Source organism: Lissotriton helveticus, chromosome 9 (assembly GCF_964261635.1).
Source record: "Lissotriton helveticus chromosome 9, aLisHel1.1, whole genome shotgun sequence".
NCBI lineage: Eukaryota > Metazoa > Chordata > Amphibia > Caudata > Salamandridae > Lissotriton > Lissotriton helveticus.
The window spans coordinates 141,441,302-141,456,284 of record NC_136070.1 but is presented as its reverse complement, the minus strand read 5'-3'; the positions used below and the strand labels follow the sequence as shown (position 1 = coordinate 141,456,284).

The 14,983-nt window shown below is 50.4% G+C and overlaps 1 protein-coding gene across 2 annotated transcripts in view; it reads left to right on the top strand.

Annotated features, from left to right (window-relative positions):
- The window catches only part of MGA (MAX dimerization protein MGA), a 949,809-nt gene that overhangs the window by 456,457 nt on the left and 478,369 nt on the right, over positions 1–14,983 (top strand). For both annotated transcript variants that reach the window (XM_078659651.1, XM_078659650.1), the window contains exon 10: positions 3,328–3,527. In XM_078659651.1, the coding sequence (XP_078515777.1) occupies positions 3,328–3,527 (200 nt within the window). The remainder of the gene's footprint in view (positions 1–3,327; positions 3,528–14,983) is intronic.

Below are 14,983 nucleotides of genomic sequence, written 5' to 3'. Positions count from 1 at the left end.
GGTGATCAGGACTGGAAGGGGTCCCGGACCCTTTGGCAGACCAGCCGGAAGAACCGGTCTGGAGAGAGGAATTGGGTGACGGCAGTGGACTGGACACTTCACTAGACCTTGGCATGCTTTCTCCCCATACTGTGGCTATGGAGGAGGGAGCATTTATGCTGTGGTGGTGCGAAGGGCAACTGAGGCCTTGGGCCTCACGCTCCCTACAGTGTCAGTCAGGACTAATCGTGTGACTGAGGTGCTTTAACCTACAGCAACTTCCTCAGAACCCCTCTTGCCCTTCAATGAAGTCCTCATGGACATCCTTCTGGGCACTTGGTCCAAGCGCAGCACAGGGGCTCCTGTGGAATGGACGATTGCCTGCCGCCTGGTTCTGGGCGGTCCCATTTTCCTCACCCAATGCCCTTCCCCCGGAGAGTTTGGTGGTTCAAGCTTCTTCTTCCAAGAGCGCATTCTATACTGCTCCTCCAGACTTTGAATCCAAGAAGCTGGATCATCTTGGGAAGCGCATGTTCTCTTCATCCAGCTTGGCATTGCGGTCTGTGAATACTGTATGCCTCTTGGGCCAATACTCCCTTACAGTCTGGGATATGGTTGTGCAAGTGCTGCCTCAGTGTCCGGAGGAGGCCTGGGCCGTTCTCTCACAGGCTGTAGCAGATTGGAGAGTTGCAGCAAAATTCACTATTCGCTGTGGACTGGATACCACTGACTCACTGGGCACGTCGGTACCCCTTCAGCGCTATACCTGGTTGAGGACCTCTGGCTTTTCAGGGGATGTCCAAGCAACTCTGCTGAAAATGCCCTTCGATGTCTGACCCCTTTTTGATGACGAGGCAGAATCGGTGCTAGAGCTCTTTAAGGATTCTTGAGCTACGGCTAAGTCCTTAGGCCTCACGGCATCCTCCCATCCACCACAGGCACTGCATGGTAACGGTGCCAGATTTGTCAAAAACATGATCATTAACTACAAACCACAGCGTAACTTACGCTCTGCCCATCTCCACCTGGTAAAAATCCCATTGTTTAAACGGAAACGGCAAGGAGGTAGCTACTTCTCCTATTTGGCCGCCACTTTCTGGAACTCCCTTCCCCTGTCACTTAGGAGCTGTGACAATCTCTTGGTCTTCAGGAAATCCCTGAAGACGTGGCTGTTCGAGCAAGCGTATGCCTAGGGATTTTGGGTTACTTCTCTCTGCATCAGCGCCATGAAACCTATGGGTGTACGTGCGCTCTATAAGTGGTTATTAACATAAGTCTCCCTTTCGCCCCTTTCATGGCTATGGAAGGGGCACCCCACCATGTCCGGCCCAGTCTAGCCACCGGTCCACACAAGCTGCCCAGCCTATGCATGGCTGCGTAAGTGGGACCCAGCGACCTCGTGGGCCAGGGAGCCAGCGCGCGGTCCTGTCTACCCTTTCCCCCCCAGAGCAGCTCCAAACCCTCTTAGTCTCCTGCATTCACTGGGGTTCACTATCAACATGCCAAAGTCACACCTGACTCCCTCTCAGTCTCTCCTTTTCATTTGGGCTGTTCTGGATACAGTTCAGTTTCGGGCCTATTCTCCTGAACAGTGAGTCTGGGATATTGGTGCTATGATACCGATGTTTCAGCCTGTATCTCAGAGTTCGGTAAGAATGACCCTGAGGCTGCTGGGAATGAAATGCGTTGGCTGTGTGCCGGTTTTTAAAAGATAAACAACTTTAATAAAGAGAAGATTTTTGGCCTACATATATTTCCTGACTGACTCCAATCAGAGTGCACCTTCCTTTCTTGTGGGCTGTCCAAAGCATACCATTGCAAGATGGGTTGTCCTTTGTATAAAATTGTGTTGCGCTTTAGCAAAAAATGAACCTACAGTGGGTCTGAGAGCTTATTCCACTAGACCTATAGCAGCAACTACTGCTTTGTTACGTGTAGTCTATCTAATCGACATCTGTCAGGCGGCCACGTGGGCATCTATGCACACATATTCACCAGACATTACTGCCTGGCTAGTCAAGTCTGAAGGGATGGCTACTTTGCCCGTTCTATCCTCCAGTACTTTCTGGTGTGAACTTGGTTCGCAGGCCTTCCTCCGGGGCTGGTATTGTTTGGGTATCTATTCTAAGGTAAGGAATCTGTAGCTAACTGTTTCTTTCAGATGAATACGTTACTTACCCTCAGCAACGATGTATCTGTTAGAGACATAGGTTAGTTATAGATTCCTTACCGCCCTACCCATCCTCACCGCTCTGCAAACTGATTTCTGGGGATAGAGACTCCCTTACAGGGCCCTAGTTTTGGTGACCCAGTGGTCGTGACTTTCATGGCTCTGTGCTTCTGGCGTGGAAAGTCATTTCAGAACTGATGTCAGCATGCAAGGGCGGCGTCTGAGGAGGCTTAGCTGCGAACACGTTGCAAACACATCGCAGTGCCTACTTAGATGCCGGCCACGGACGCGGGGTCGACCGATGCCACTTAAAAACGTGAAGGGGTACTACTAAGAGAAAAAATTCTCTGGATCCTGTCTGACACCTGGTGGTAATTCTAAGGTAGGAATCAATAACCTATGTCTCTTACAGATACCAAAGCTAAGTAACTTGTTCTTCACATTCCTGTAACTAGATTACTGATTAATAAAACTCCATTCATTTTAAAAAGTCAGAAACTCGCACAATAGAGGACAATCTGCCTATATGTAATTGTAAATCTCCATCATGGTAATTGTGTTATAAACAAACCACCCTCCTCACCAGATCGTTTATAATGACCTAAATGTTCTGAATCAACTGCTGGTGCAAGCAATTGTGGAATGATGCAGATACTATCTTGTCAGCGATGCAATATTATGTATCATATTTACAGAGCAGCTGCCTATCTAGCTCTGTTCCCCTCATTTTCTTTTTTTCCTCTTTTTAATTAACTGGTGAGTAAACTTAACTTCAAACAGTTTCGATAGCTGTAGAGCAATTGTAATTCTGAATTGTACTGTATTGTTAACCCTTTCAGTGCATCGGATGGCCACTGGCTGTCCGACGTCACGGTGGGAGTGTACGGAGGTTGGCCGGGGGGCGTCCGAACCACACCCACCCTTTATTTCACCCGCACCGCAGCTAATTCCGCGTCGCGGTCAACGGGTTAAAAAGAAATAAGATTAATTTCTGTAGTAGCTTTCACATAGTATGTAATAAATCACTTCATTTAGAAATCTCTATTTAAAAATATCTGTATTATACAAAGCTATGGCATAGAGATATTGCGTAACTAATTAAACAAGCATTCTTTCCAATTGTAAGAAAATGGCAAACGTACTTTATGGTCTCATCAGTCTGTCTCTTCTCCCTATAGCAATATGCGATACTGAGCCTGAGGAGCCTATCAGAAAAAGTTTCTCAATTTGGGAAAAAGGAGAAAGTGATGAAGATCCAGAACCAATTTACATTCCCAAACCATCCGTCAGCGAACCTGCCCACTCTGGTACACTAGATTACACATCATCTACCAGAAGCAAACCTGGACGCATTTACACCCCAAAACCGAATCCTGTGGTAAGAAAAAAAGGAACAGTATTTTCTGTTCTGTAAGGAGTTTACCAGTGTTCAGTTAGGACTTAAAGTACGATACAGTGGTATTAGCCTCTGTAAGCCACCAGGATCTTTGTATATTGTTATGGAACATGCTCCACGGTCATTTTGGAAATCCTCCTTTCCATTTACTTAATATTACACTAGTTCACCTTTCACTTATTCATCTGGTCTATTGAGTCATCTGTTTACTATGAAGGCGTCCCTGATAGTTATTAATTTATAGAAGGACTTCTTACAGTTTGTTTCTAAGTTATTGCCAAACTAAGTGTGAATGGAAGTGAAGTTCATTCAGATTAACTAAGATTCGGCTGATTTTACATTGCGTTGCTTGTCATTACTACTAGCACTTGGGGGGCAAACTGCTATTCCCCATGGTCTTTAGTGTACGAGTAAAGGAGCAAAGGAAAACATTGCATTGTGCAAATAAGGAAAGCATGCTGATATATATGATCTACTGGACTAGCTCTCCCGCCGGGATTTAGCATCAAGATCCTTAATCGAGGGTTCAGGGGGGGCTGTATTTCAGTTATTTTTATATCTCTCTACCTGTGTTCTTTTCTGAGGGAGTCTCTGGCAGGGTGTGAAACTGCGCGCTTTGGGATTTTGCTCAATGTCAATTACACCTTGTCGGGCTTGCTGATCTTTTGCCCGCCGGGACCCTCCAGAGAATTCAGAATAGCTCTCATGGATGCCATAGGGCCTCTGGCCATGAGGGCTGCCAACTTCAGCATATTGGGGTACTTGAATTTGCATTTCGATAATCCTCATGATGTGGATATAGGCAGTTTTCTGGCGGATCTTGAGGCCTTCCAGCTATGCCAATTGGTACTGGGGCCTACTCACTCTTCAGGTCACCTGCTGGATCCTGTTTTTGCCAACCTGGCCCTCCTGATGGTCCACCCCCCTACCCTTTGCATTGGTTGGATCATTATCTTATGGTGATGACACTCTCTGGGGTGGTACCAATGAGCAGGATGCCTCATAAACCTGTACTTAAGCGCCCTTGGCACAAACTCGATGCTGTGCATTTTCAAGAGCTTCTCTCCTCTACCAAGTCTTCCAGCTGACTGTGATTTGGCTGATGAATCTATGTCGGTCTGGATCTCTGATGCGCTTGATCACCTCGTCCCAGTAAAATGGACAAAAGGTTGCAGCACCAGATCTAGCCCCGGTTATAGCACCAAGCTTGCTTCCTTGCGTAAAGAGTGTAAGAGGCTGGAGAGAGCATGGAGAAGGAACTATGACCCACATTTGAAAAAGCTTTATGGTGTAGCTATTAAGCAATGCCATGGGTCTATCCAAGTGGAACGGGCCACCTATTATGCGAAGGAGATCAATTGCAGCACTAATCCATGGAAAAGTATCTTCTCGATACTGAAAGCGTTACAATCATCTACTGCCCTGACTGCAACCCCTTGTCATCTAATGATCAATGTAATGCCCTGCCCTGCCCTCCTTCTTTGTGGAGAAGGTGGAGAAGATCTACCAATCTTTCACCCAGGCTGCATCAGTTCCCACCTGTGAGAAAGTGCCATCTTTCTTGCCTTGTTATGCCCCCACTTTTTTCTGAACGGCTGATGTGCTTTGACTGAGTGTGCCCTGGGTTCCTGCCAACCAGGTACCCAGGACCTGTGTTCCTTCCTTAAAACTGTGCTGAAATTAAAAACCCAATTGGCATCTCTGGCCACCTGTCAGCCCCTAGTAAATGGTACCCTGGGTACCCAGGGCATAGTGACCAGAGAAGACACCTGAGGGCTGCTGCACTTATTGTGCCACCCTCAGGGGCCCTGTACCCTGGCACCCACACACTGCCTTTGCGGGCTGAGTGCCTAGGTACAGAACTAAACCAAGAGTCGACATGGCACACATCCCTGTGTGCCATGCCCACAGAGTCCACTGCCCTAGCATACTTCAGTCACCCCTCTAGCTGGGTGACCTATGCCAGAGGTGTGGGCACGGGTGCATGAGCCCTGTGCCCCTACAGTACCCAGGACCATTCCTGAGCAATGTAAGTACAGTGATGCCATTAAGAGTATATGGTGCTGGGAGGTTGTCATTACTAACTACACAACACCATAATGGCTACACTGAAGACTGACAAGTTTGGTGCTCAGCACATGAAACCCGCACTGATGCCAGTGTGGGATTTAATGTAAAATGCACCAGAGGGCATCTTAGAGATGCCCTCTGAAACCCTAACCTACAATCCACATCTGGGCTGAGTGGCTGCAGAGGCTGCCACACGGCAGACATGTTGCTGGACCCCTGTGTGGAGAGCCCCCCGCTCTCCTGGGCCTGCAACAATGCAAATCCTGGAAGAGGTGCTAGATCACCTCCCCCAGGATGGGCAGGGGGAAGCTTCAAAGGCATGCTGCCTCTGTGAGCTTCTCCAGACCATTTGCTGTACCCAGCAACTGGCCCCCACCAGTTCTAACCCCCACTCTGGCAGGAAGAATGGTGGGGAAAAACTACGTCAGGAAGGCGGGTGTGCCAGCCAGTGGCAACCCCACCCCTCAGGTCGGGGAGACGAGGTGTAGCACAATCCCGGGCTCCAGCCATCTTGTAGATGGGATTTCCTGCCCAATCCCAGGTAAGCTCCTGCCCCCCTCCCACAGGAGAGGAGCAAGCTAGGGGGTGTACTCACCCCAGGACCCATTGGTCCCTGTCCTCGCCCTACCTGTAACACCCCTAAATTCAGTATTTAGGGGCTCCCTGAACCTTCCTTCCTCAGATCCCGATACGAAAAGAAGAAAGAAGATCAAGAAGAAGAAGACCCGCCATGCAGCTGCTAACAGGACGACAACAACTGTCTTGGCCCCGGCCCTACCGGCCTGTCGATCCTGGAACCTGCTCCTGCCTAATCCCGGCGACTCCTGCGGACAGCAACCTTGGGACACCCGGAGGACCTGCCTGCCTTGACCCTCTTAAAGACTGGGATTCCCATCAGCAGAGGCTCTGCTGCAACATCCCACCTGGTGCCAACCAGGAAGCTCCGGACCAGCCCACTCTGCACCTGTCGAGCCCGAACCCAACCGAACCAAGACCACGAGGACGTCCCCCTGGCGACTGGGACCCGAAGACCAGTGCCCAAAGACCCTCCTCGACGAACCAGCCGACGCCTGTAGAATCAGAACCAGGGGCCACCCAACCGCGACCAGCCGAGGGTAAGCTTTTCCGACACCCAAAGACACCCCTGCACCTGGCGCCCTACAGCCCCCTGTGCCTCCCTTTGGTGTACCTACCTGTGTTCCAAGATCCCAACTTACCTCTCGAAGTGCTGGTCGCCCCTTGAGAGTCTCCGTCCCCGAGCCTGCAGCCTTTGTTCCTTTTTGACCTTTCCCATTGGATAACATTGAGCGCCCAATGGCTTAAGAGCACCCTGCACCCAGCCGCCCTAGTGCTGCTGGCTGTGCCACCTTTGTCCTATCCTGCTTTCACCCTTGCCCTGAGCAAGTGACCAGGAGCTCAGCTTCTAGAGCCGCGTGGCCTGCTAGCCTGCAGCCCCCAACCGAAGGCCCCCTTTCCCTCATTGGATATCATTGGGCCTACCTACCTCTGCACCCACTGCTGCTGGAGCGGAACCGACTGTACTTACCTCACCCGGGGGGACCCCTGAGTCTACACCCGGAACCTTAACTTCACCAGCCAAGTACTCACCTGGAAACCGGTACCTCACTTACCTGCCATTGGATAACATTGACTCATTTTTGACTCGTAAATCGTCGAAGTGTGAAGTTTTAAAAACTGCAAATATTTATATAAAATCAGCCAAAGTCCTAATTTCGAAGTACTCACCTGCAGGCAGGCGAGAAGCCAGTGCTGTACCTTGCAGCCCAGTACTGAACCGCAAAAGTAATCCTTACAGGGTGTGCTAGTAATCTGTATGTTCGAAGCATGTGGGCTGCTAAATTCATATCTATTGCATAGATCGCCGCCTAGTGTTGGGTCCGGATGATTGCACATTGTTGTCCTGGAAGAGTCTTCGAAGTATCACGAGATAGGTGGCTCCTCCCCTGGACTACAGTGCGCATGGGCATCGACTCCATCCCCAGATTGTTTTTTTCCGCCATTGGGTTCGGATGTGATTTCGTCGTCTCCTGTTCGGAATCGATAAAACAACTTTTGAAGGCCACAAGGCTTTCTTTACTTCGTCGGTATTGTTAGCGTTCGGTCTCGTGTGTACTCCAACTCTTCGAGTCGGATACCTGTGGAGTCGGGTGACTCTTCGGTCATCGAGGCCCTGTCGACGCAGCAAGACCCAGACGACGCTACGATGGAACGGAGCCCGTTCAAGTACTGTCCCGTGTGCGGTTCGAAATACCCACACATCGACGTGCATCCTGTATGCAACAAGTGCCTGTCGCCGGACCACAACGAGGCCAACTGTGTGGCCTGTTCCAAATTCAGGTCGAAGAAGACGCTCAAGATTCGGCGCGTGGCGCGCCTCGAGGCCCAGCGATCGGCACCAGCGCCTGTCGACATCTTTACAGACCCCGAAGCAGACGAGCAAGAGCTTCACCTGCAGATCTCACCTTCATCGGCGGAGGTCGAGGCCGACTACGGGGAACCCATCGAGGGCCTGGACCTGTACGAAACCGTCGAGGAGGTAGGGGACGACGAGGAAGTTTATGGGGCCGCGGAAGATAGCTCAGAGGAAGAGCTATGCCCCGTGCGTACAATTACTAAGGCTCAGGTCACGGGATCGCCACTCGGCCTTACCCACGACCCTACTCCTCGATCCTCGGCCCCGCCTCCTGGCCCGGCTACGGACACGACTACGGAGCCTCCATCACACAAATCGAAACCGAAACCTTCGGAATCGAAAACTACAAAGATGGCCGACACACCATCGAAACTGAAGACGTCTGGGACTGCATCGGCGCCGCCGTCTTCGGAGGCCTCGAAGCCAAAGAAGGCTGTCGATCCGGCTACGGTACCGAAAGGGGCCAAGGAGACCAGCTCGAAGAAGGTCGTCGAGCCAGTGTCGTCTAAGGTGGTCGAGCCAAAGTCGAAAAAGACTGTTGTGACTCCTTCAGCGACAACTGCCGCGCCAACAGGCACGCGGACAGTCGAAACGGCGTCAGCAAAGGGCACCGAGCCTAAGTCTGGAGCCCCTACGCCGAAGGTCAAATCCGCTGCTCCAAAGACAGCGACGTCGACTACTAAGGCCGGGACGGGGGACCGGAGCACAGCTGTCGAAGGTGCATCCGCGCCTCCGCCGCACAAAGACATATCGTCAACGCATGGCTCTTCCCCTGTGGGTGAACAGAGGTCGTCGGTCGGCTCGACGAAGCCATCCGCTTCGTTTACAAAGCAAGTCACGGACTCCCTGAAACGAATAAGGGACAAGGCGTCGGAGCAGAAAACACACTCGGTGCCGAGGTAGAGTGTTCCACTGGACAAGACTTCGATGCCGATACTCTACACTCTACCGCCAAAGGTGGCGCCGAAGGCTTTTGCCCCTCGTACGGTGACCGAGGAATCAGTGGCTCAGCTCACGGGAGGTTTTGGTCGACCACCCTTGCCTGCCGAACATTCAGAGCAGTTTATCGACACCGGTAGATTAACCCTCTACAAAAGGAAAATTACAGCACAGCCTGTAGAATCCTATGTCATACCTCTAAAAAAGAAAAGGCCTGCACCAGACACGCCGGACCTTGTGGAACCCATCCCTCAAGGGCCTGGGAGGAGTCCTACACCTTCACCCACTGGATCCAATGGGGATGAGGGTGACCAAGATGAGCAGTATAACTTCCCTGAAACTACTGACCCTGATGAGCAGCAAGAATCATGGATACACTCTGGTGATCAGGGGGACCAACAGCTGGTCAGTGACCCACATCTGTATGGTGTTAAAACTTCTCCCACTGAAGACTCTGCGGCATTTAATGCCTTAATTGAAAGGGCAGCTTCAAACCACAAAGTAGAGATGCATGCCGACCCAGTGGAAGTTGACTTTTTGTTTGATACTTTTTCGGCATCAGAAAAAACGGTGAAGACACTTCCAATGCTTAAGGGGGTTCTCAAGCATGCCACAGACATTTTCAAAGAACCCACCAGAGCCAGAGTGGTGAACCCACGTATTGAAAAGAAATACAGGCCGGCGCCTGGTGACCCTACTTATATTCAGGGACAGTTTCCTCTAGACTCTTTGGTGGTCTCCAATGCCCGCAAGAGGGCAAATTCACAGACAACGGGTGAAGCTCCTCCCCCGGACAAAGAGTCTAAAGTGCTGGAGGCAGGGGGCAAAAGGGTGGCTGCGCAGGCAGCCAACATATGGCGCATTTCTAACACTCAAGCCCTGTTAGCCAGGTATGATAGGGCGCACTATGACACCTTAGAGCAGCTCTTTCAACACCTTCCAGACCAGTTTAAAGAAGGAGCTGAGATGCTGATACAAGAGGGCAAGCTCATTTCTAACGCTGCGATTAAATGTGCGCTAGATGTCGCTGATACAGCAGCAAGAGCAATAAACACTAGTGTTATGTTAAGGCGTCAGGCATGGCTACGCATCTCAGGGTTCAAGCCGGAGATACAAACAACTATCCTCAACCAGCCCGTCAATCCAGACAGACTGTTTGGCCCAGAGGTTGATACCACCCTCGAAAAGATAAAAAAAGATACTGAAACGGCCAAGTCCATGGGGGCGCTTCAGTCTCAGCAATACAGAGGGAACACTTTTCGTCGCTCAGGTGCACGGGGTGTTGCCAGAGGACACTTGGCACAGCAGTCGCAATTCAACAAGGGAGGCGCCCAGGCCTCGTACCCAAAACAGAATAGAGGTGGTTACAGAGGAAACAGCGCAAAGGGCAGAGGCAGAGGCAACAATAATTCCCGTTCCTCTGCTGCCAACAAACAGTGACTCCCTGTCACTGCCCCCCGACCATCCAACACCTGTCGGGGGGGAGACTCCAGCAGTTCCTGCCAGTCTGGAAATCCATCACCACAGACAGGTGGGTCAGGAAACTTATCCAATACGGCTACTGTTTAGAGCTAACATCCACTCCACCCAACATACCCCCAAGACACCGTCCTATGTCAGCAGAGCACTTGCACTTATTGCAGCAAGAAGTCCTGTTGATGCTACAAAAAGGCGCGATAGAGCTCGTGCCGGTGGAGGAAGAAGGCACAGGGGTTTATTCCCTGTACTTCTTAATCCCAAAAAAGGACGGCTCGCTCAGGCCCATTCTAGACCTACGCCCCCTCAACCTCTACATACTCTCAGAACATGTTCACATGTTAACACTACAGCAGGTTCTACCATTGTTAAACCAGGGGGACTTCCTCGCAACCTTGGACCTCAAAGATGCTTACTTTCACATACCACTCCACCCCTCCCACAGAAAGTACCTCAGGTTCACCATACAAAACAGGCATTACCAGTTCAAGGTTCTGCCCTTCGGGGTAACCACTGCCCCCAGAGTGTTCACAAAGTGTCTGGCGACCGTGGCGGCGCACCTCAGGAGACAAAACATACATGTCTATCCTTACCTAGACGACTGGCTCGTTCAAGCAAAGTCGGAACAGCAGTGCGCCGCCGACATGTCCCACACAATTCACCTCCTTCACAGTCTGGGGTTTTCGTTAAACTATCCAAAGTCGCACCTCCAGCCAGCCCATGAGCGGCAGTATCTGGGCGCGACAATCAATACTCTGACAGCTACGGCTCAGCCAAACCAGGTGAGGATCGACAACATCCAGTCGCTCATGCGGAGGTTCAGACCGCAAAACTCACTCCCAGCGAGAGTGTTCATGCAGTTGATAGGCATGATGGCCTCCTGCATCTTCATTGTCCCGCACGCACGGTTCCATATGCGTCCGCTCCAAGAATGCTTAGTGCATCAGTGGACTCAGGCTCAAGGACAATTAAAAGACCTAGTGTTGGTCACCGGTCGGGCGTACAACTCTCCGCATTGGTGGAATCCACACAACCTTTGCAAGGGCCGACCGTTCCAGGAGCCTGTGCCACAGATTATCCTAACAACGGACGCATCTCTCCAGGGGTGGGGAGCTCATGTGCTCCACTACACTGTGCAGGGACTATGGACGACGCAGCAAAAGAAGATGCACATCAACTATCTGGAATTGATGGCAATCTTCATGGCACTCAAATCCTTCAAAATACATCTGTGCAACAAAGTCGTGTTAATCCGGACGGACAACATGACGGCGATGTATTACATCCAGAAACAGGGAGGTACGCACTCTCCACAGCTGTCTCACCTGGCTCAGAGCATGTGGAAGTGGGCCATTCAGAGGAACATCTTCCTCATGGCGGAACACCTCCCGGGCACAAACAATCAGATGGCAGATCTGCTCAGCAGGTACAGCCGTCACATGCACGAGTGGGAGATACATCCATCAGTACTCCACCCGTATTTTCAACAGTGGGGTCATCCAGAGATAGACCTGTTTGCCACAAGGGAAAACGCAAAATGCCAACACTTTGCCACCAGGTTCCCTCACCCACAGTCGCAGGGGAATGCGATATGGATGAACTGGTCAGGCAGATTTGCGTACGCTTTTCCCCCAGCACCTCTGATACCGCGGGTGGCAAGAAAGCTAAAGCAACACTCGATGACACTCATCCTAGTTGCTCCAACGTGGGCACGCCAACCATGGTACACCACGTTTCTAGAACTCTCCGTGGTACCACATCAAAGGCTGCACCTCACACCCAGGCTCTTGACGCAGAACCATGGCGACATTCAGCACCCAGATCCGCGACAGCTCAATCTGGCGATCTGGCTCCTGAGATCTTAGAGTTTGGCTACCTCAACCTGCCTCCTGAATGCATGGACATCATCAGGGAGGCACGGAAGCCCACTACAAGAGCTTGCTATGCAGCAAAATGGAAGCGGTTTGTCATTTATTGTACAGCACACAACATTGACCCGCTAGATGCCTCCATTCCTAACATCATCTGCTATTTGTTACATCTTTACAAATGCAATCTAGCATATGCTTCCATTTGGATACACTTATCCGCCATAGCGGCTTATCTCCAAAACAGGCAGCATCTCTCTGTTTTCAGGGTGCCTGCCATTAAAGCATTCCTAGAAGGGCTGAAGCGGGTCATCCCTCCCAGGACCCCGCCGGCTCCTGTGTGGAACCTCAATGTGGTCCTCACCAGATTGATGGGTCCCCCGTTTGAGCCTCTACATTCATGTGAGATTCAGTTCTTGACATGGAAAGTGGCCTTTCTCATTGCCATCACGTCTCTGAGACGGGTTAGTGAGCTACAAGCGCTCACAATACAAGAGCCATTTATACAAATTCATTCAAACAGGGTGGTGCTGCGCACTAACCCCAAGTTTCTTCCTAAGGTGGTGCCGCAGTTTCATGTCAATCAAACCATCGAACTGCCCGCGTTCTTTCCAAACCCTGAAACTGTAGCAGAAAGAATGCTCCACACTCTTGATGTCAAGCGCGCTTTGATGTACTACATCGATAGGACCAAAGAATTTAGGAAGACACAACAGCTCTTTGTTGCCTTCTCAGCCCAGCACAAAGGCAACCCCATTTCCAAAGCAGGAATTGCCAGGTGGATCGTTAAGTGTATTCAGATTTGCTATCAGAAAGCTAAGCGCACTTTAACAATTCCCCCCAGGGCACACTCCACACGCAAGTTGGGGGCCTCCATGGTATTCCTAGGTAACATTCCTTTGGAAGACATTTGTAGAGCAGCCACATGGTCTACACCACATACGTTTACCAAACATTACTGTGTAGATGTGCATTCCAAACAGCAGGCAGCTGTAGGACAGGCTGTTCTTAAAACACTTTTTCAGACTTCTGCAGCTGGCATGGGCGGCCGCCGTTCATAGAGGGACTGCTATGTATTCTATGCTATAGATATGAATTCAGCAGCCCACATGCCTCGAACTGAATATGCTACTTACCAGTATGCATCTGTTCTTGGCATGTAGGGCTGCTGACATTCATATCGCCCACCCTCCTCCCCGGCGCCCGTAGCGGCAGCAGAATTTACACTTACTCTTAGCATGGTCATCGCTCACGCTGTTACACTCCATCTTCGCCACAATGGCTAAAAACAATCTGGGGATGGAGTCGATGCCCATGCGCACTGTAGTCCAGGGGAGGAGCCACCTATCTCGTGATACTTCGAAGACTCTTCCAGGACAACAATGTGCAATCATCCGGACCCAACACTAGGCGGCGATCTATGCTATAGATATGAATGTCAGCAGCCCTACATGCCAAGAACAGATGCATACTGGTAAGTAGCATATTCATTATTTAAACATAACTTTCTCCTTCGTATAGCCCACATCCAATGCAAAAATTTAGAAACGGCAATTATAATACTTTCAGAACAGTCCGTTTTAAAAATCCTTAGTGCCTCTGTCCCATTAGTAATGCCCTTCAGCAAACATATAGACTTTAACCACTTGTGGCGTGGGTGTTTGTACTCTGGGCAAATAAAAAAGATGTGGGCTATGCTCTCCGGTTGGGTATTACAGAATGGGCATGATACACTGTTTCCGGCCAACCATTTGCCAGTTAAAGAATTAACAGGAAGGGTACCCACCCTGTACTGGTGAAACCGTTTCCTATCCTCGGGGATTGAAATGTTGTCCCAATAACCTTCATAAACTGGTTCATGCTTGAGCTCTAAAAAGTCTTGTGTTAATGATGGCCATTGCATGTTTGAAAGTCTCGCATTGACACCATTGACCAGTAGAGCTCCTTTAGAACCTTTCGCGGTGGAAAGGGGTAGGCTTCAGCCACAATATGCCCGTGGCCCATAGCGATGTAAACCGCCTTGACCTCTCTAAACCATGCAATTCTACTTGCTGAATCCATGTCCCGAACTCTGAGGAGGGCCAGGGCATACTGGGAGAGTTCTGGTGTTACCCAGAGCCTCCTCCAATATGCCACGGGTCTATACCGCGCCACATCCTCAATTCGCTGGCAGCCCAAGTCTAAGTAGAGAGGCAAGAGTGGCGTACATGGTGGAAGACCAACTAATCCCCTCACAAACTTGTTTTGGGAAATAATTAATGGTGAAGTGTTGCTAGGACCCCATAATTCAGCCCCATACAGTATAGAAGCACGTATTTTGGTATCGTAAATACGATGGGTTTAGTAGCCGAGCAGCGCAGTTCCCTTAAAAGTACCCCCGCCAATTGAGCGTGTCTGGCAACTAGATGGTTTATGTGGGGTTTTCATTCAAGCCTTGAACCCAGTGTAATTCCAATATAAGTGAAGGATTCGGTCTGTTCAAGTAATTCACCATTCATGGTGGCCCTCCCTTTCACAAACTTAAGAGTGTGCATGACCATAAATTTGGTCTTTGACACGTTAATGGTTAGGCCGTAGTCTTTGCAGAATATTTCAAAGCGCCCAATAGCCTTCTGAAGCCCTTGTTGCGTCTTGGAAATGAATAGAGTATC